At 40.4% G+C, this 22,244-nt stretch overlaps 1 protein-coding gene across 1 annotated transcript in view; it reads left to right on the forward strand.

The window, feature by feature from the left end:
• Window positions 1-21,898, forward strand: part of OGDHL (oxoglutarate dehydrogenase L) — a 51,308-nt gene extending 29,410 nt beyond the window's left edge. The window contains exons 16-23 of the mRNA XM_056495312.1: window positions 1,806-1,933; window positions 8,239-8,417; window positions 12,086-12,157; window positions 12,978-13,103; window positions 13,718-13,790; window positions 15,837-16,000; window positions 16,529-16,683; window positions 19,282-21,898. Coding sequence (XP_056351287.1) covers window positions 1,806-1,933; window positions 8,239-8,417; window positions 12,086-12,157; window positions 12,978-13,103; window positions 13,718-13,790; window positions 15,837-16,000; window positions 16,529-16,683; window positions 19,282-19,405 — 1,021 coding nt within the window. The 3' untranslated portion in view covers window positions 19,406-21,898. The remainder of the gene's footprint in view (window positions 1-1,805; window positions 1,934-8,238; window positions 8,418-12,085; window positions 12,158-12,977; window positions 13,104-13,717; window positions 13,791-15,836; window positions 16,001-16,528; window positions 16,684-19,281) is intronic.
• The last annotated feature ends 346 nt before the right edge of the window (window positions 21,899-22,244 follow it).

The following is a 22,244-nucleotide window of genomic DNA, read 5'->3' on the forward strand; positions in this document are numbered from 1 at the left end:
CTCTTGCTGGCAAGCAGAAATGGTATCTTTTTCCCTGTTTTCTAATGAAATACAGTTGCATTCCATCTAATTGCTGGGAAGTAAGAGAGGATACTTGCTGCAGCAGATCCTGAGTCTTTTAAATGCCATTCCAGTGGTGGCTGCTTGGAACTTGTGTACCCTGTGAACAAGCATGTTGCCGGTTGGTGAGGCTTTTAAAGTGAAATAAGGTTCCTTTGTACTGAGACTTTTAATGCCTATGGGGCATGCTTGAAGGCAGGATCTCATCACTTGGTAAAATATATACAGTTTGCTGCCTTACCTGATTCTCCATAGAGTAAAATGTTAATGATGTAAATATTTGAAACCTTTGATGTGATGCCAGTTCCTGGGATGAATGCTGCACTGTGCTTCATTGTGAATGCTTGCAGAAGAGAGAAATAAATTTTGGTGTCTGTCTTCTCTGGTACAGTATTGGCTAGAATTTGGGAACAACTGAATGTACCGTGTTGTCATAATAAAACGACACAATTGGGTGTTTTCACTATTTTGGAGCTTCTAAAGAGATGTCTAGAAAATAGTTCTTTCTTTCAATATTCCATATGCTGGCTTCTTTTCTTCCTGTTTCAGTCCTCACCACTATCAACAGATAGATAAAGCGGCAGACAGAAGCACCAGACCTCTTCTCTTGGAGAAAAACTCTTGAGGATGGAGGGAAGTGGGGGCAGCCTTAATTCTGTACTGGTTTTATTCCAGTAAATCTGACAATTTAACATGTGCAAGTTGTATGTCTGTATATTTCTGGCAGGCCACCTATGCTCATCTCAGTTACCTTTTGCTAGGGAAAATACAAAACTTTGGACTTAAGAAGCTTAATGCCTAGCTAGGTCTTCTGTCATTTGCTTAATGACAAAATCAAAATTACAGTGGCAAAAACTATTTCTGCCAAACAACTGCCTGGTGTGTGAATTTTCCCCTTTCTTTCCACTTCCCTCCCTGTGCTGCTCTTCGAAAGTTCAGTCTTTTTCCGGCTTTACATTGCTGAGTTCTAGGTAAAGTAAATTTCAGAGCTCTTTTGGTAGCATTCATTTTAGCAAAGGGAAGTGCAAATAGATTCAGACTTTACTGTTGGTAGCTATACAATACACAGTATTGTTACCAGTACAATAACTGGTTGTAAAGCTGGACATGTTGTGATTCACTCAGTCTGCTCAGAGAGTTAATGGATTGCAGTAATTACTTCAGTCATCTCTGTTTTGGTGGTATTCCTTGGTGCACCATTCTAATGCTGATTAATGGTGTTCTAGGAACTGTAAATGGTGCATGTGAATGGAAATAGCAGGAAAGAGGATACAGCTCCTTCAAGTTTCAGTGCTGAAATTAGATTAGGTTACTTTTTTTTCCATTAAAGACAAACAACAGTTGTTTCAAGGAAAATTATAGAATTTGTGAGGAAGGCAGAACAAAATGTTTTTAATGAAAATTTTGTTCTTCTATATATCTTTAATAATTTTGTTTTATAGCAAGAGCTTCCCCATCCTTTTTCTTTTGTCCCACTTCTACTAGGATGAGATGATTTCAGTTTCTGTGAGTGCTTGAGAAGCATGGATAGTCAGTGAAAGCCCTTACAGTGCAGCAAGTATATTTAGACATGTGATTGTATTTCCCATGGTTTCAACCAGACCAGGGTGTTGTGTGTAGCAGAGATAACCATGATACTTTCTTGCTTTCCAGAACACAACTTTGATGCTTTAGCTTTGAAAATAGCTCTGTTAAAGCCCCAAATGATTCTAGGCTAATAAATCTCTTTAAACTACTCTTTGCAGCCATCGTCACCATGTGCTTCATGATCAAGAGGTTGACAAGAGAATTTGTGTTCCCATGAATCACCTCTGGGAGCAGCAGGCCCCCTACACCGTGTGCAACAGTTCCCTCTCCGAGTACGGGGTCCTAGGTATGTCTTGATCTGCCTTGGTTTGGTAGGGCTGCTAGACAAGGAGCAGAGCTCAGCAAGGAAAAGAATGTGGGGGAAAGAAAAGCTGTAAAGTGATCATATATGAAACAGGTGTCAGAGCTCTTCCTCCAGGTTCTGGTATCCCTTCAACAAGCATCCCCACATCTTACAATTTGGGATTCAGCTGAAAGCATCCATTGGCTATTGCTGATCTTGGCAGTGCTGGAATGTGCTCTTGATATCTCCTTAAAAGGGAAGGAACTGACAAGAAAATCAGAGACAGTTTGTCATAGAGATATAAAAAATCCATCCTGGCCTCATCTGAACTGCTATTCTGAATGTGCTATTTCAAGAAAACAAATTCCTTTTATTGATAGCATTAATCATTGTGAATTATTTTACCTTCAGCCACAGAGAATGGATAACCTTACTCTGACATGATGAGGGTGGCAAGAGGAATGTGGAGCATGAAACAAATATATCTAATAATTTATCAAAAGTGTTACTGATTCTATGGATAATAAAATATCATGTGAAGGAAAAACTTGAAACGTTATAGTAGATAAAGGTGGTAGTTAATAGCTGCTTGCTTCAAAGTTCCAGAAATATTTGGTTACTTAGTCATTTTTGCAATAGTACATATTACCTATTGCTAATAATACTAAAATTAAAGTGGTATAAAATTGTACAGTTGGAGCATGGGCTGAAGACCAGATTTTTTTAGATATTTTTGTTTGCTCTGTGGCAGAATTAGTGTGAACACAATCACATTTTTTGTATCATTAACATGTAAAGGTAAACTCTAAATAGGAGAGTGCAAGCAAGGATATGTATCAACAGGAGACAAATAATTGGCATAGATAAAAATCAAGAATTTGATTTCAGAGAATGATTGCTTTCAATTTCCTGTTGGTACTCACAGTGTGTTCTGGAATTTCTTAATTTGAACCTGTTTACAGTGTTGCTGCAAAACTTGTGGATAAGAGGATCGTAGGTTTCTGGATTTGGCTTTTTAACATTCCAAAAGAAGTGACAAATATCTGGATATAGTTGAAATCTGATTTTGTTTTAAAAACAACACCTCAATAGAAAGCCTAGTGTTGTTATGGCATGAAGGCAATTCTAACTGTCACAATTCCATTCTTTAAAAAACTAACCAAGTGGGCTCTCTCTCTTTCTTGATCTCATTCTGCTCACTACTGCCCTTCCACTTCACCTAGCAAAAGACAGGTGAAAGTTGATTTAATAAAATTCATTTAATACAAGCAATAGGGTAAAATAGGGTTTTGTTTTTATGCTGAAAACAAGAATACCATTTCTGTGCACTTATGCTTCAGCAGATGGAATGACAGGTTCTTCAAAACTAATAATATTGATACTTTTAATTTTCAAGGACTTTAAATCCCTTATGTCTGAGATGTTTTCTAATATTAAAGGAGATTAAATTGATACAAATAGTTGATAAGTTTTGTGTGTTTATTGGGTTGAGTTTTTTTAAACTAAAAATGCCATTTTCTGTGTTGAAATGATTTTATAATGAAGTTTTTGCTCTCTTGATGGCTTTTATATATTGACCTTTTCCAACATGTTTACTCTTGTGTATTGCCTCCATAGAGAGGCAGTTTTGGGATAAGCAGCAGTGTGTGAACATGTCTCTTCTAATTGAGGCTCTGAGTCAAAGAAGAGCTATCAGAATTGATATTTATTTGGCTGGTAACATCACTGGGTCTCCTTTTAAATACATGAAAGAATAAGTGAAGGCTTGCACTTCAGGGAGTTGGTTGTTCAGGAGAACCAAAACCCCTGAACACTTTATTTTCTCCAGCTGCTGTTTCTACTATCTAATTCTGTTAAAAGAAGCAGTTTAGAATTAGCACACTGAAGTGCTTGGTGGCTATAGGGAGAGTTGTGAGATAATATAAAGGGGAAATAATGGTGAAAGAATGTTAGGATATTATTCTATGACTCTGTTAACATGCGGCATCTCAGAAGCATTTTGGAAATTCCCTTAGTTTCTCTGAGGGAGAGCTAAGTAAAAATGGATTAAACAGCCCAGCATGATGTAACTACAGATTATTTCCTCAGCAGGTTCATAAACCAAGAGCTGGTATCTGTTCAGAGCTGTGAGCTTTGCACCAAGTTATAGTCGAGCTAGTTAGGAACACCTGGTGAGCCATTGCTCCATTAAAATGATCTCTGGCAAGATTGATTTCACTTAGAAAGAAAACAAAGGCAGTCTTGTTCAACTGTAGTTCAGACAACTGCTTATGTTTTGTCTACAGGAAGCTCTGGAGTGGCTGTAACATGGGCATTAAATCAGAGTACTTAACAATCTCTGATAATTTAGAGTATTTAACAACCTCTGATAATTTTGTTTGACATCCTATGTCTACTATCTTTAGTTACACCCAGATTATTATAATTTAGTTGTGTATCCAAGTGCTTTACCATAATTCTCCCCTTGTACTGAAACTGAATATCTGGAAGTATAAGTGATCCTGTGAGAAGTCATGTAAGCAAAGATGTTTGTCTGAATTTATTTGCTGATTAGGATAGAGGAGAAAAACAAAAGTAACTTACAGATGCTCCATTCTACCTCTTCAGTGTTTCTTAAATACTTGAAAGGATTTCCTTTCTTTCTTTATAGCCCTCAGAATAACTTGTGTAGTGTTGAGTCTCTATCCAAGAGGTGAGGTTATTTGTCAGATTCAGTATTGCCTTTGAGAGCTCTTGGGCTCAAGATATTTCAAGGAATATCAGGCAAGATAGACTTGAAACTACTGTGTATTTCAGGAAATTCCTGATCCATAAGACTTGGACTATAGTTTTTTCAAGGGGAAAAAGTCAAATTTAAAGCAAGAGATGAAAGGAACAAGACAGGTATAATGTAAAAATATTTTTTTTGCAATACACACCTAGGATGAAATGTGTAGTATTCATGCTTAGTCAGAGCAATGCATTCTTAATGTTGGGGGTAGCAAATACAAATATACAAATACCTGTCAGAAATTGTGTTAGGAATTGGGGCAGACTGTAGTAATCAATGGCATCTGTGTGGAGTTCTGAGAAGGCATCAGTCTTCCTGTTTAATAGTCAGCCTCCGGATGGGTATTAACTTCACTTTGTCCTTAGCTGTGTTTAGGTTTGTGAAAGGATGCATATCCCTCTGTAGTCCCTGTGCTTAGAATTTCTGTTAAAGATAGCAAAAATCTGTCTTTGTACCTTTCTTCATTCTGACAAAAAATCCTTGTACTGATAAGCCCTTTTAATCATTAGTTAACATTCATGCCCTAAGTCACTATAAAAACATGCTGAATTAAGTTATGGCTGTAGTCTTGCTTACATTAATGGAAAAACATCTATTCTTATGGCAATCATGAAAATGTTGTGGGGAAAACCACAGTACAGTGTGCTGTGTAAGCTGCCACTTTGCTTGACAACACTTCTTTTTGTGCCCGAGTGACAGAAGAACAGTGAGGGAGCACAGCAGGCACTGGACTAATAGAAACAAGCATTTCTGCTAGGTCTGTCATCCAGGGACCATAATGAACTCCAGCAATTGAAACATTAGTTTTGCAGCCTTAATCAAGTGATGTGTATTTTTCTTTCCTATGTTTCCTCAGTGTAGAAGTTTACCAAACTGCTGTGCTGGTTCCTAGTTCCCTGTGCCTTGGTGTGCTCTGAGCCCTGAGCAATTCCCTGCTATTTGGTTGGCTGGTTGCTCTCCAACACCCTTTGGGTGTGCAGATTCCTTACCTGACATTAAAAATTGTCCTGCTGCCTGGTTGCCTTGGATTTCCTCACAGCTTCAACCTGTTCTCTGTTTCTAGCTGTGTAAGAGTTTATCCTTTAAACCCACAAAATTTGCACAGAATTTTAAAGAAATGTTTAGTTCATCTGCAGACATAAACAATAAAGTTTGCAAGGTCTCTGCTGTAGTTTTTTTGTTGTTGTTGTTTTTTGTTTGTCTGTTTGTTTGTTTTTAATTCTTTTCTTCTGGTCTGAGTTTGAGCTCTCATAAGGGACCTGGTTAGGAACCTGCTCCCCTGAAGTTCACGTCCCATCTCTAGAACGATGGAAACTTTCCAGTTCAGGTCACCTTCTCTGACCTTGGCTCTGGTGCCCCAACAATTCCCTTGCAAGAGAACACCTCACCCTCTCCTGGGCTGTTTACCTTGCATCTGTCCAGATTTCTTTCCACCAGCATTTTTTTTTTTTATAATTTAGAAATTCAGATCTTGTTCTTTTTTTTCTCCCCATGAAGGTGGTAGTAGTAGTAGCAGTAATTCTTCACAGACTCTTTAGTCTGTCATGGGTTAAGGCTATTCCACTTCTACAGTCACAATTGGAGTAGTTTAATTTAGTAACTCTCATTGTCATTTCCCTGGTGGAAAATTGAGTTCTGGTATACCAAAGATCTGTATACTACAGACACGTGCCATGAAATAGGAGTCTCAGCAGCATTATTCTCAAAATAATAATCAGAATGTATTGATTACATTTGGATGTATTTTCCTGAACATTTTTATAGCTGTCAGAAAGCTTGCAAATGGTATCTGTGTTAAAAATCACACTTTTTGATGCAGTTTTACCTAGAACATTGTTACTCTATAGAGATTAGCGTGAAGTTGTCAACAAGATAGGAAATGAGAAATTATACTCCTTTTTCCATGTGAATTTTATGGGTAATCTTTTATCTATAAAAGTAGAATTATGTGTGTGCTGTGACCAAATTTCACATATGCACTGAGCTCTACACTCTTTGAAAAGCACTCTTTGATTATTGATAACTGAGTGGTCAAGACCTCAGTTTGTGCTTCTCTAAAAGCTACATTACCCCACCCTTACAGAGAGCAGCATATGCACAAATAAGCCTTGAACATATTGCATATTTTCTCAACCATGTCACCCAATCAGTAGAAATGGTCTCTTAATGCTTGTGTAAAATTAGAATGGGATTCAAGCCTATCTAGGGAAATCTATTTTTCAGGTACCTTTGGGAATATGATTGAAGGAGTTGTGTAAATTTTTCTGCAGTTTTCATTGTGTTAACAATGGAATTACCCAAATGAGGAGGCCAGAGATGGAAGAAAGACTGAAGGAAAGGCTTTTCAGGCAGCCAGGCCAAAGGCAAGGCCAGCAAAAGTCATTCTCTCTGGTAATGACCTGTCATGGGGACTCACAGACGAAGGGCTGTCTGTCTGACTTCACAGTCTTCTTCTGGCCTCTAATGTATCACTTGCCTTTTGATGGGAACATCTGCTGGAGTCATGGATGGACTGCTCAGAGATCAGTGGTCCAAAAGCCAAGTGACTCAAAGATTTCTTGCCATGGGGATGGTAAGCAAAACCTGGGTTGGAATGTTGAAAATTCACAGTAGACTGTGAAGGTCCAAAAGTTAGTTGATCTGGTGGGGTAAGCTTCAATGAGAGTATTCCCATATTGAAGTTCTGTGTTTGAAACCAGATCATTATATTCTGTGTAGAGTTTCAACATGAAATGTATCTATCAATTAGATATTTATTCTCTGTGTGTATTGGATCAGTTTTGCCTCAGTCAGAACCTCTATACCCAGAGCAGTGCTATAAAGCTCTGCTTTTTACTGAGAGCTTCAACCATTTTGGTTGTAATCACTCCAAACTATAGGTGGATAATTGGAGTACAGGTATTCATTCAGAACTCTAGGCTCTGCTATATCAGAGGGTCAAAGGAAAATATGAACAGAGGTCAAATACTTTAACACTGAAGCAGAAACCTAAAGGTCCTTAGCCCTGCCTAAGAAAGGATTGTTTATCCAAGTCCCAGATGGGTTTCCCATGCAGCTGTTATATTCAAGTTTTTTGGAAGATCTGAGGACTGGGATCATGTCTATAGACCGAAGATGTATGTCAATAGTAATTTTCTTCATCATCTGCATATGAGAGGGGGAAAGAAAGATGATGTTGTGTAGGGCTGCGGATATATTAAAATAATAAAAAAACTCTTGAACTGGGCTGTAAGTGCATTTTTACAGGAGAAGATAGTAGTGAGCTCTTAGGGAAGCATACTAAAGTTGGAGTGGATGGAGGGGGTTTAATTTGTTTAAAAACTCCTATGATATTGAAGTGTTTGAGGAAAAGTGTGAAGGATTGAAGTCAAGCTTGGAAACGGTACTATTGAAAACTGCATGATTTATAATGGGGCTCCAAAAATCCAGTTCATGCTCTAATTTGGGATTTGCTTTATTTAAAATTTGTAATGATGAATGAATAGAATGAACAGGAAATCCATTTACTGTCTAATTCTCCAATTTGTTTGCCTGTCAGGTTTTGAACTTGGCTTTGCTATGGCAAGTCCCAACGCCCTGGTGTGCTGGGAAGCCCAGTTTGGGGACTTCCACAACACAGCTCAGTGCATAATAGACCAGTTCATCAGCTGCGGCCAGGCCAAGTGGGTCCGGCACAACGGGATCGTCCTGCTCCTGCCCCACGGCATGGAAGGAATGGTGAGTGCTGCTGCCTGGCACGAGCAGGAGGGGACTGCTGCCTGCAGCGCCTTCTCTGCAGCTGGAAAAGCTGCTTGGGGGCACTGAGATACCCAAAGGTGGCTTGGGGATGCAGTGGTGGTGGGAGCCCAAGGGAGGAAGGCACTCTTAAGCATGTGGGGCTGCCTCTGTGTTACAGAGAAGAATGTAGGTAGATTGCCTGGTGAAAACAAAAAAAAAGCCTGGGAAATACTTCTGAGCTCTTAGCTTTGTGTCCTTCTTAGTGGCATGTATACCCTCCCCCCATTTTTCCCTTTTTTTCCTTCTCTTTTTTGATATCTTTTGCTAAGACACTGCCTTCTTTCCCTAGAAAGCTGCATTCTCAGTGTACAATAAGAAAGAAATCATGTCTAAGAGTGCTTGCTTGGTTTTATTTTGCATAAAGTATGTATGTATAAACTCTGCACTAAATTCTCTTGCCATGAAATGGTGTAAACAACTGTAAAACTCCTTCAAAAATCATTTACCTTGGTTAATTTTGATATAATAAGAAATCTCCCTCTTTCTGAAAAGGAAAATGTTTCTACTAGCTGTTGACTGTCTTTTCTTTGGTGGCTAGTAGGAGGAACTAGACAATGTCTTAGAGGGAATTGGCGTGGGCACACCCTATGTGTAAAGTTACATGAAGTTCATATCAGCAGTGGAATTGTTCTTCAAATATTTTCAATTATTTTTAAGACTATATGAATGTCATGTCAGGCAAGGTTAATTTTTTCCTTTTCAGATACATTAGCCTTCATGAATTGTTGCATGTGTGTTTCTAGTTTTCTATTTAAAAGAGCATAGCATGTGCCACAGTGGCAATCTCCATCTGTATAAATGCTTTAGACCTTTTCACCACAAACTGTGTCATTTCTATTCTCACAAACAATTTAGTTTATTTCCATTCAATTATGATCCTGTCCTGATACACTGGGGTACATTCATGTCTTATGAATGGCTTTCCACATCCATTGTGCTTAAAGAATAAAGGGTCTGATGCTGTTCACAAGGGTTTTGATAAATTAATTTTTTTAACTGTGTCCTGAGGGGACAGCCTGAATGAGCCCTCAGCAGGGGGTGTGGTCCTCTGCAGGGAGGCACTCGGCTTAAGGGGCTGGTTCTCTGCTGCTTACAAGACATTTAATCTTTCTTTTCCCATAGCCACTTGGCAGTGAAGATTTGCACAGGTCTTCTGAAACATGTTTATTTTGCTACTAGTGTCAGCTGTTTTTGGAATATTCAAGAATCCCACCAGGCTGTTGAAATCTTTTATCCTCCCAGAGGACCTTTTCATTACAGGAGGACTAATCTTTCTATAACTACAGTGTTGGGGACAAGATGATTTGGGGAAGGATTCTTAATGGGATATGGATCCCTTCACCTCTAGGTCATGCATTCACAGGCAAGTTGGCTGTGATTGAAAGACTCTGCAACCTAATGGCTCCTTGGGGACTCATCTGGAAGTGGCTAATGGATTCAGTATAGGTCTCACTGGATAGGTGGTCGCAGTAGAAATAAACCCTACCCCATCCCACGCAGGAGTTGCTGGCAGTCTGATTGGTGGTGTCAGCACAGAAACCGAAGATGGATGTGAACATTGAGGCTCTGGACTGGAGTTGTTGCTGGGTCAGTGTGTGAGTGATGGGGAAGCCTCATCTGCCTCTGCTGTAATTGTTTGCTGGTAACATCTCTGTTCCCAGTGTACTGACTGCAGTGTGCTTGTGAAGCACTGGGTTTGTGCTGTGTATGCCATGCTTAGTGCAGGATTTGATTTCCAGCAAACAGATGTGAACAGCAGAGGTGCTACAATAAACTGGGCTGCTATGGTGCACTAAAGTTCTGTGCAGCTTTGTTCTTTGCTCTCAAGTCCTTACCTGTCTGTGACCAGATTATTCAGCACTCAAAAGTGGAGGCAGAATTCAAAGGAGCAGTGATACAAGGCACAGTTCTAGGCTGTTTGTGTTACACATTTGTTGCCAGCAGAATTTTTTTTTCCTTTGAATTCCCTTAGTCCATGAAGCAAACTGAATCATGGAGTCATAGAATGGCTTTTGTAGGAAAGGACTGTACAGACCATCTAGTTTAAGCCCACTCACCATGGCAGGGAGCCTTTCACCAAGGGCTGGTCAAAGCCCCTTCCAGGCTGGCCTTGAACACTTCCAGGGACAGGGCATCTACACCTGCTCTGAGCAACCTGTGCCAATGCCTCACCACCCTCACAGAAAAGATTTTCTTCCTTGTGTTAAACCTATACTTGCTCTCTTGCTGCCTAAAGCCATTCCCTCTTGTCCTGTTGCTACTTGACCTTATAAAAAGTTGCTCTCCAGCTTTCTTGCAGGTCCCCTTAGGTACTGGAAGATGCTGTAAAATACTTCCCTGAAACCATCTCTTCCCCAGGCTGAACCATCCTGACTCTCTCAGCCTGTCTTCACAGGAGAGGTGCTCCAGTCCTCTTATCATCTTTGTGTCCCTTCTATGGATCTGGAATCCTGCACTTGGAATTAGGAAGGATGATGTGTTCAGTCAAGGTGGACTACTAGTTGTCAGAATAATGGCTGATTTTGGAGATCATGTATTAAGATTTCAACAGAGGAAGTTACAATGTGAGATATAAAGAAAAAAAATCTCTTTATGAACATTATTGGCTTAGGAGACATGGAGAGAGTTTAGAGGTGTAATATTTTTTCTTAGAAGTGTAATAGTTTGTCTTTGGGTTAAATACTTTACAGCTGTGTGCTAAATGAAAGTTCCTCCTTGGTCACTTGAACCAGCCAAGGCTGTCAGCAATAGCAATAGATAAATTAGCACATTGCATTCTCACACTCCTTATAGCTTTCTCTGATCCTTTATAAACAGGGACATGAAAAGGAAAAATAACAGATTCTGCTACATTCCTTATTCCTGATAATTTCTGTGGCCAGCATGCATGTTTTGCTGATGTAAAATGGAGCTTAGAGTGTTTGTGCAATTCAAGAAATTGCCATGGGTACTGCTAGTGAGACATTGGATGGGAGTGTTCAGTAATGACAGAACATAAAATGTCTCCCAAGGAGGCAGAGATTAATCATAGGTTAGTGTGGCAGATAATGTGTGTGTGTGTGTATTTTGATCCATTTTATCTAAAGCATTCATCTAGATACTTGGTCCTGTACTGAACAGTGAACAATAGTAGGAGACATCCTGTGCCATCCAGCAAAAGTAGGCAGCAGTTAACTTTGTGCTTCCTCCTGTTCAGCATGCATGAAGTGTGAGTCACTGCAGTATTCTGAGGCATCCAGTATCTCTTCCTGATATTCCTTGTGTTTGTGTTTGCTCCTGTATTAGCAACGTCATTGTTGTGCCCACATGGACCCACTGTCTTTCCACTGGTCTTCATTGTGCAGCTAGATTGAGGGTAGAAATCACTTCCAGCTGGTAGAAACATTAGAAATGCATGTTAAACCAAATCTCCTATGAAAAAAGAAGATGAAGAGTTCCTGTCCTGTGGTGTGTCCTCTCTCCCACTGCTGCTGTTGATGCCTTTGGCTGGGGGGCAGGTGTGCAGTTGGTGCAGAGGGAACAGGAGGTACTATGCAATGAGTGGCCTAGACTGATGTCTAACTGCTCATTTGGCTCTTTAACATTGTTTTAAATGATTCCTTTTTCAGGGTCCAGAGCATTCATCAGCCAGGCCTGAAAGGTTTCTGCAGATGAGCAATGATGATTCTGATGCCTATCCAGTAAGTAGTTTTGTCCTTTTCTTGCTTTTCACATCCCAGACATTTTTTGTTAGTAGCATCATTTTAACTAGGTATAGCAGGTTAGGATTTAGCTTCAAGTCTTGGTGTAACATTAACTTGATCCCAGTAAAAGTAATGGAAGTATGCAGCATTGCTGTTCATTGCAAAGCTGAGGTCACATACAATTAATTTCTGGCAGCATGATCTTTTATGGCTGTTCCTCAGGGCCAGTGATCCTGCTTGTTTATATTGCTGTGTGTACTGCAAATACGTGTCTCTAGCCAATTTCTAAAGGAGGTCAAGTGAGACTACCCTGGATCTTTGCAGTGGAGCTAAATTGTACTGCTAGGAGCATGAAAATAAGCAACTTCTAATTTTGAGCGGGCTAAGACTTTCATAGATTGGTTGTTCACTTCGACAGATAAAGTACATAGCTCTACAGGATGGGAGAGAGAGTGAAAGCTGACCCTACACTCAGAAATTGAATTATAGTTTAAAGTTCTTACAAAGTGGTTCTATTTTGATTTTTCGATCTACTGATGTCTAGTCCTCCTCAGTCTTCCTTCCTGGACTTCCCATCTTTCTGAATTAATGGAAACTTTTTGTGTCTATTTGTATAAATTTTTAGGAAGAAGTAGAAACAGAAATGAATGATTTGTATGGATGCTTCCCTAGCTAATAAAACAATCTTAGCTGAGAGCCACTAAATAAATTTTTTGAGGAAGGGAATTGCTGAGAATCAGAAATATGACAGTGGCTTTCAAGCCTTTTTTTCTGATCTTTTAGACATTTTTCTAATGCCTTTAAATGTTTCTCTCAGGAGTTCACTGAGCAGTTTGAAGTTTCCCAGCTGTATGAATGTAACTGGATTGTGGTGAATTGTTCAACTCCAGCCAATTACTTTCATGTCCTCCGAAGGCAGATCTTGCTGCCATTCAGAAAGCCGGTAAGGTTACTTTAAAGGGCTTGATTATTCCAGGTAAATTAGCCCTCAGCCAAGGAGTGGCCTTTGCATATGACACACTGCTGAAAAGAATAAGGATTGCTGGTGAAAAACCCTAACTGAACACAGGCTGAAGTTGCCACTTTGATGCAAAAAAGCTCAGCCCTAATTTACTATGGCTCTAAAACTTGATTTTTAGCTTTGCTTCCATCTGGCTGTGCAGATCTTCAGATGAGCTTGTCAAGATATTAGTGATGTAGCAAACACATTGCAGAACTGTCATCTGCATGTCTAATTGCTGGAACTTCAAAGACCCAAGATACAACTGTTGAATGTTTTACTGGTTCATATCTGTAATTTGATTTTGTTGTCAAAAAGAAACATCAGCATTGAGTTTTGAGAACCTGTAAAAGGAGTAGCTAGCTAAATCTTCTGAATAATTTTGGAACTTTCATGGCTTTCAAAACAGGAAAAATAATTTACTGTGTTTGCTATTCATATTAATTTATTCTATATCATATTCAGTTTATGGTTTTTATGTGCACACTGTTACAGATGTTGCATGTCTAATGGAGATAAAGCAGCTTCTGAGTGTTGGAAAAATTTCTGTCTTACAGCTGATTGTTTTGACACCCAAGTCATTGCTGAGGCATCCAGAAGCTAAATCCAGTTTTGATGAAATGGTGTCTGGTAGGTCACTTCAAAATATTGTAGGGAAATAATTAGCTATACCAAGTTGCATGTCAGACTGTGAAAAACAGAATCTGCTCTGCAGAGTTTGTCTTTTCTTTCGGCATAATTTCTGTGGAGCTGTCATAGTGAGATCTAGCAGGGACATTCGCTGAAAAATTTGCTTTCACATATAGATTCTTAATTTTAACAGGTTTATCTTGTAACCAGACATTAAACTTAATGGAAAATACATTTCCATCTCTGCAGGAAGTTTTCCCTCAAGAGGCCATCACGTCCCTCTGCTCTTTGTCTCTTAATGTAAAACTTTAGTTGTTCTTTGTACCTCCCGTGCCTCCTGACCCCAAGACTGAGGGATAGGTTGTAATTACACTGGCCCCATTTGGAAGAATAATGTGCCCAGTTCTTGTCACAGTGCTTGGTTTGGGGCTGCTGTGTCACACCAGTGATCTAAAGTGAGATCAGGGAGTTCAGAGCTTTTGTTGACATGCTATCAGCACCGAGAGATATACAGTGACTGCAGGGGGAATACCAAACACTGCAGTTTTGTCCTGCCTTGCACTGGTTAGATCCTGTTGGAGTGGCATCAGGAAATGCAGTGACATGTAATGAGTGAGGGATTAAAATGACTGTTCAGTGTGAGAATGTGGGCATAGGTGTGCTGATCTATCTCCAGTTCTAGTGAGGGTCTTGATTGCTGTCCAAATTGCTCAGTTTTTAAAAAGCAACTTACACTGTATAAGTGTGCTTAAATATTGTATTATCTTATTTTTGTGTGTAAACTTTGCTTCTCAAGAAAAGGCATTTACTATTTTTATTACTGTTTAAAAGCTTTGTGGAATGGGTCGGAAATTCTCTAGGCTTTGTGATTTGTCACTTTGTCTTGGGAGTCCTCCCTACTTCAGGCTAACCTTAGCACTGGCCAAACAACAAATTAACATTGAATTTTGGCATGCTTTTATGTTTCTGCTGAAGAGGGCAGCAATAAAGTAATAAAGTGTTTCTGACTCTCAGCTAACCCTTTTTGCTCTGCTTTTAATAGAAAGCTGAGACAGAGGAAGACTGACTCCAGCTGACCCAATGAAGCACAGATTCAGTCTTTTTTTAATGATGAATTCTGCTGTTCAGTGGGACAGGATAATTCTGACATAAATCAGTTGTGCTTTGATATGTTTGTGCTGTTGCTTTTCTTCCCCGAGATAAATGGTTCAAACAGGAGCTTATTCTCCTGGTAAGTGGGTGTGCTGATTCAGAATAGGAGGTCGAGCTGCTGTCTGCTACCTTGCAGTTGTTTAATGTGGAAATAGTTCTACTCAATCATATGTGAAAAGGATCTTTTAGACCATCAAGTCCCTTTTCCAGCTTCATGTATCCCAAGAAAATTTCACTCCTGGGAGGTGGTAGCAGTGAAGATATGCATCTGAAATTGTACCTGTACATTAGCATTTATACATATGGCTAAGCTCTGTGCTAATTCTTGCTTTGTCTATTGCTCTTTTATCTCTCAAATAGAGGTTTAAATCAAATATACAGCAGTAATGTGTGTGCTTGAGTAAATATTTCTGTAGTTGTTAGATTTAGTTGCTTTACAGATATGTGTTTTGTTTTTATAGAATATTTTGAAATTTGTAAAGCTGTATTAATGTTTTGTGGTTGAGATAATCTTGGAAAGAAGAAAATATTTCAGGTGGTTCGCTGAAAAAACCCCAAACTGGAAGCAAAGTTGAGCTGTCCAATCAGTTTAAAAGTAAAGATGCAGTACACAACACAAAGCTGAAAAACAGTCTACTGTTGATATGATTCTGCCTGTTAAGTGTGGTGAAAGACTGGGTTACTGACAATTTTCTAACTTCTTGAGAAGGAATTGCTGAAAGCCACTTTAGCCAAGTTACCAGTCTGAAAAGTAGGACCAGAGAGGCAGGAGAACCCTTTGATCACTGCAACCTACGGCTTGCTCAGTAAAGGACTAAAGGACTGTTTCTTGGGCTGCTTTATTGAAATGTCAGACCCACTGAGAGCACTTTCTCTAATTTGTGCTCCAACTAGGTACCACTTTCCAACGTGTGATCCCTGAGAATGGGCCAGCAGCTCAGGCACCACATGAGGTCAAGCGAGTGATTTTCTGCACAGGAAAAGTCTACTATGACCTTGTGAAAGAGAGAAAGAGCCAAGACCTGGAGAAACAAGTAGCTATAACCAGACTTGAACAGGTGAGCTCCCTGATCCTCAGAAGACAGGGCCATGGGGATTCCTATGCTTTTAAATAGACACCCCTCCTATGGATGGTGATTTTTTTCTAGCACTTAGCATCTTACAAGACATATTCTAATCCTTTGAGGTCTTGTGGAGAAGGAACACATCAATTGCATACTAGACAATGAGATCCAGAAAGCTTGATGACTTCCAGAACAGCATAACAAAGTGAAGATGACAATACAATAGCACCTTAAATTTGAATATGCAGTCTGCTAGGTTTAAATGTTATGAATAGTACACTTTGAAGCTGTATTGTCATTCACTCATTAAGGTCATGCTATAGCTACTTCACTAAAAAAACTGTAGCAGTGCAGAACCTACTTCTGTTCATACTAATGCAACTATAAAATATTTGTGTATTCATTTCTGACCATTAAATCAATTAGAGAAACATGAGTCACTCTCCATGGAAAAGTAATGACTCACCATGGGCTAATACCACATCGGAGAAAGCCTTGACAATTATTAACCTCTTTTTCCAGATCTCACCATTCCCCTTTGACTTGCTGAAAGAAGAAGTTGATAAGTATCCAACTGCTGATCTAGTCTGGTGTCAGGAGGAGCACAAAAACAGTGGATATTATGATTATGTCAAACCTCGTTTCCGCACTACCGTGAACCACACTCGACCCATCTGGTATGAGACTTTAAACAATTGCTCTGCCTCCTGGGCTGATTTATTTGCTTTTAAATTTGGTTGGGGCTGTTTTCAGGTATTCATGGATAAGTCAGGTTCTTCACAAATCAAAACGTCTGAGTCTGGCTTCCTGGGTGTAGGAGGGAAAAATCTAGACTACTATTTCTCAAATACAAGATGCACAAACTGCTCCTTCTTGTAGGTCTATAAGAAAAACAGTAGCAACTAGGCCTGTATTTATTGCTACTTAGCACAGCATTTAGCTCTCTGTTGCCTATGATTCTGTCATTTTAAGAATTTCATTCCAGATGCTAGGTTTCTGCAGGAAACAGCTGTTGTAAGAGCTCAGTCCAGGCACCTTTGCATTTATTTTAGATGCTTGACTCTCAGATCTACCCATGCAGCTGTCAAAGGAAAGAGAGTCTTCATTGCCAAAAGCAAATTATCTAATTATGAGACAGTGTACCTGGCTGCCCTGTGAGGGATGGGGAGAAGACACAGGTTAACAATGATGGAAGGGAAGAAAGAGAGGGAAGCTGACCAGAAGGTCTAACTTGGTACAACTTGGATTGATTTTTATTTAAGATAGATTGATGACTAAATATCCAAATCCTCCAAGCTGACTCAAATGTTCTGGTTTAGGGTAAATTTGGGAGAAAACTTTTGAATAGGTGTCACGGTGTGACTTGGGTTTGCCAATTTTAATGTATTTAGTTTCCTTTAGAGATAGGATTCAGGAGCAGAGGCAAGGCAGGCTTAAAACTTAAAAGGGTATAAGAAGAAATTTATTAATAACACAAAAAGAATTCAGAATAAGATTTCTAGATTATTCCCTCCTCCCCTTTCCTTCATTCCACATTTCTTAACAACAACATACAGAAAACACTTCAGTCAGTTATCTGCTTAAATAATAATTTCAGTTCACTCTAGAGAGAAAAGTTCCTTTTTTGGTTTAGGCTTCTTCACCTTCACAATCTACATCCGCCTGGGAAAATATTGCAGATTGACTCTCCTCCCATCTCCACAGTCTTTCCAGAGCTGTGCTATGGGTTATGTTACACATATGTTAACACTTTTAAAGGCAAGCTGCTGAAAGACAAAATTCTCTTCATCTCTTTTTCTATTACATGTCTCTGTCCATATTTCCAGTCCTAAAAGAGAGAACCCCATTTCCTCAAAGCAAAAAGGTCTTTTCAAGCACTTAAACCTGCCCAAGTATATTTCACAGTTTAAAGGAGTTTTAGTGTAGTCACAGTCCCCTTATAGCCCCACAAAAAGGTTTTCAGCTACTCATCAGTTGCATCTTTTCAATCTCTTCGCATCAGGAACTTTATCTTCATTCCACTGACTTCTGTAGACTCCATGCTTTATTTCTTCTCATTCAGGGGAGCTCAGGAGATTGAGAATCTTATCCAGGCATTAAAAGAGTTAAAATTGCATCCAGAACGTGAAGAAGCCACTTGGTCGGCTGGAGGCCTCTTCTCTCAGAACAGGGTGGGGGGAAGGGAGAGCCTTTGGTGGCTCCCTGATCCCCCTTGCTCAGCCACGCCACGTGGAGAGGGGAGCAGAGCCGAGCCGGGGGCCGCTGGGGCCGTGCTGGGGCCAAGCCCAGGGCCGGGGCTGGGACCATGTGGCCAGGCCCAGGGCCCAGCCAGAGCCACCTCACCTCCGCAGAGGCCGGAAGCCAAAAGAGAGCGGCCCGCCCCCACCAGTGTGATTTATGAAAATGAAACAACTCTCTCATTGACCACTGGGATGCCAGCCACCAGATCAGCCCTCCCACTGGTCCCAGCACCCCACAGGGGAAGCTCCCAGAGGGGGACAGCGCCTCCATTCCCCCCGGTGGCTCCACCCCACACCCTTCCACGTGCAACCAGCACAATGGGGTTCTTCTAGGAAATAGATTCAAGTAGTTTTTCTTTTAATTGGTTTGGGGAAATATTTTATTGGAGAGGAGCAGAAAAAAGCCTATTTATTTAACAGGTAAAACACTTTTTAGCACAAAAATGAACAATACTAAGCAACAAAACTTTTCGTTGTTCTGAAGAGATGACAAATTCAGAAGAGTTTCTTTTGTGGGTTTTAGTTTGGCTCACTCAGTTTATCAGTCCTTCTGGTGCTGGGAAATGCCATGGTTTAGGCCAGGCCCCAGTGGGCCACAGGTGTGAGCTCCTGGTGCTCCTCTGGGTTTTCAGTTTAGAGTAGGTTTGAACAATTTAAAGAAAAAGGAAAAAAAAAACCAAAAAACACCATAGACTAGGGAGCTTCTTTGCCTTTGTTAGCTGGAAACTAACCAAGAGCAAAGGAGAGCTCTGTCCTGCTGTCCACTCCAGACAGCACAGTCTGCGTGAAAAATGCAGGGGAGTAAGTGCAGTCTCTGATAACAAACTGCACCTCTTCTCTTCATCTTCACTCCTGGAACCAGTCTTTAGGCTGCAGAACTCAATATTCAACACCAACAAAACAGACAATTGGGGATACAAGCATCATAAAGTCACCCCAAGACAATGCCTTAAACAGCATGTTCTCATGTTTATTATTGTCAAAATAGAGTAACTTCTCACCTCATTTGTCTGCCTAATTCTTTTTCTCATGAAGGTATGCTGGCCGAGAGCCTGCTGCTGCTGCTGCTACAGGCAACAAGAACATGCATCTGGTGTCACTCAGGAGGTTCCTGGATACAGCTTTCAACCTGGAGGCCTTTGAGGGAAAGACATTCTAACTGCAGGGCCCTGACCTGTCTCTGGCTGGTAGTCTCTCAAAACACTGCATCCGAAAGGAAAGTGGGGAGAATACTGGATGAACAATGTGTTTTTGCTTTACCAAATAAAAGGATACAGCAGCTGGCTTCATTATTCTGTACCTCGCTCCCCAGTTTTAAGGATAAAACAATTCCAGCTTACCTTCTACCATTTTTTGTCACTTGTCTATTTAAATTGGGACCTCTTTGACACAAGAAGCTTCTCCTATCCCAGGGTGCAGTGTTGTGGCTCGATGAGGCTCATATCTCTCTTTGTGGACACTGGTTAAGTACTGTAAGTAAGTAGAGCAGGCATGGACAGCAGCATAGTTATGCACACAAGAGGTCTTACCATAAGGAAAAGAAATTACTTATTTCTGTCTATATATCAGAGAAGAGTAATGAAACTGAAAAGCAGAGTTGGTACATGACTTTGGTAGAGAAATGTACCGGCTGTGTTTGTTGGAAGGAGATGGTGAGGTAACCTGGAGATGTGGGGAGGAGGCTGGAAATAAGGAGTTACATTACAAATTTGTTCAACTGGGGAATAAGTAAGTAATGTGAACCACTTAGATATGAGCTCAAGAAGGGTAGAAGTAAAAGGGACCAAGAAAATGTTGTCTGGGGATACTTGAAGAGGGATGAAGTGTACATGGGACCATAGCTGACAGAGCAGTGGGTGATCACCAGGAGAATTCAGCATCAAATGACTTCAAAAGTAAGAGGTGCTCTCACTTCCTGGGCGGCCTGCTTTGATGCTGTGTGGTATTAGGGGGCTCTGGAGTCCTGTAAACATCCTTGTTTTGGATGAACAGTCTTCCTCTTTCCATAACTACTAAGATCTGCTTTTCTTTGACCATTACAGGACTGTGTTTGGATGAGAAATCTCTGTTTTTGCAACAGGCAGTGGGTGCTCTGCTTTGTCGAGTGTTCTTCCCTACCTCACATCTTGCTGATACTAATTCAGCTCTGAAATGGCTGTTCCTGATTTACTCACCCTTTTTTTTAGAGGAAGGTGGGCAAGCAGTAGCTGCTGATCTACCAAAGGCACATGCTGTGGTTTTGCACAAGTAGTAATTTATTTTTTTGATCCCTTACTGATCTGTCAATTAGGATCTCAGTGGCCATGTACTTTCAGTATGGACATAAAAGTGAACCACCTCAAGAGCTGCTCTGTGTCAGGGGGCTGGTGTCCAACAAGTGCTGGAGGGGAGAGAGCAGCAGGGGCTGTTTCTCTTGCTTGGCTTCTGGGGGGCACTGCATGCCAGGGTGGTCTCTGAACCATTGCTTGTGCTTCCTCCACAGTGCTAGAAGGCAGGTGAGCTCAGCTTTCCTCTCCCCTCTTGAGCTAGTATTGTCAGAAGTCCTGTTCCCTCTGCCCCAGAGAACTTGGCTCTGAGTGACTTCAGGTTTCTGCAGCACTAATCTCTGTAGTGGCAGGAGATTTTTGCCCTCTTTGAACTGGCTGGCGGAGGGAATGGTGAGGTGAGCAGTTCTAGTGGGGTGCACAGGGATGGCCATGCCTGTGCTGGGGCAGAGCTGGAGGCAGCTGCACAAAGGCCCTGGGCCCCAGCAGGGCCCTGAGGGTCAGGCTGGGTGTCCTGAGCAGCCACCTGGGGACAGCATAACTGGAAAGCACAGAGATGAAATCTCCACTTCCCTGTCCTGAGCATGCTCCTCAGACATGATTTTGCTCTGGGAGTGCGTTTTGCCCTGCTGCTGCTGTATGGACTGTGACAGAATGAAGCATGGCAGTTGATGTCTGATTCAAAGAGTCAGGTGATGCTGGAAAGCTTCTTGTCTCATCAAAATAAAAAGCTGTATTAAAAACTTTAGCTATGATCAGATCCTACATACACAGGCAAGTTTCCAAAAAGGCCTGTGTGCCTTGTATTGTCCTTTTATTTGGCTTGGATACATGGTGATGGTGAAGAAACAATCCTTCTGTCAGAGCATAGAATTGATGTGGTAAGGTACTTACCATGGTATCCAGAGCTGAACTTTGTCTAATGTTTGTGAAACTCTAGCATCCTTTTAAATCAGACTGGTTGCTCTGGGCTTTTTCTCTGATTGAAGCATTTAAGCTAATTCAGTCTTTGAAAACCTAATGAACTTGGAAAGTACTGCAGTTGACAGTCACAAGTATTGTCTCCTGTCCCTTTCTATAGCTCAATACATTAAGCTGATAGACAGTAACCATTACCCAAAGTATTTTAATGCTTTTATGAATGCTTGTTTCTGTAGCAAGAATTGAGTGCAGCTAAATATTGCTGGCTCTGTTTATTGTATTCTCAGTTTGCATAAGACAGTCAGTGCTGCATGAAATATGATAAATGCACTTTTGCCACAGTATATGCAGAGGTAGAAAAAAAATTAACATAGAAATATAAATGGTAAATGACAGATTTTCACTCTTATTGTGTATCATAGATTGTGGCATAATAGTTGCATAAAAATTCCATCAAAGATGTAAAAAAACCCAATAAAATAAAAGTACATAAGAAAATTCTCTGTTATGGCTGTTTTTTTTTTAATTTCTCCTTTGAGCACGGACATTTCATCCCATTTAGGGTGTTAGGACAGCTAATTTTTCTATTTTCTGTTTGTTTCCTCAATGGTGGCTTATTTAAATACAGAAGCAGTGAGAAAGACAGCATTTGGACTAGCAAAAGATAATTATTCAAAACCATTGAGTCAAAATTGACAATAACACTGAGGTTATATTAGAACATTTTGTTTTATTATTTGCTAATCTTTTAAATAACATATGAATGCATTTTTATTTCAAAGAGAGTTTTTAAAATACTGGAATTAGACTGGA

Source organism: Oenanthe melanoleuca, chromosome 6 (genome assembly GCF_029582105.1).
Source record: "Oenanthe melanoleuca isolate GR-GAL-2019-014 chromosome 6, OMel1.0, whole genome shotgun sequence".
NCBI lineage: Eukaryota > Metazoa > Chordata > Aves > Passeriformes > Muscicapidae > Oenanthe > Oenanthe melanoleuca.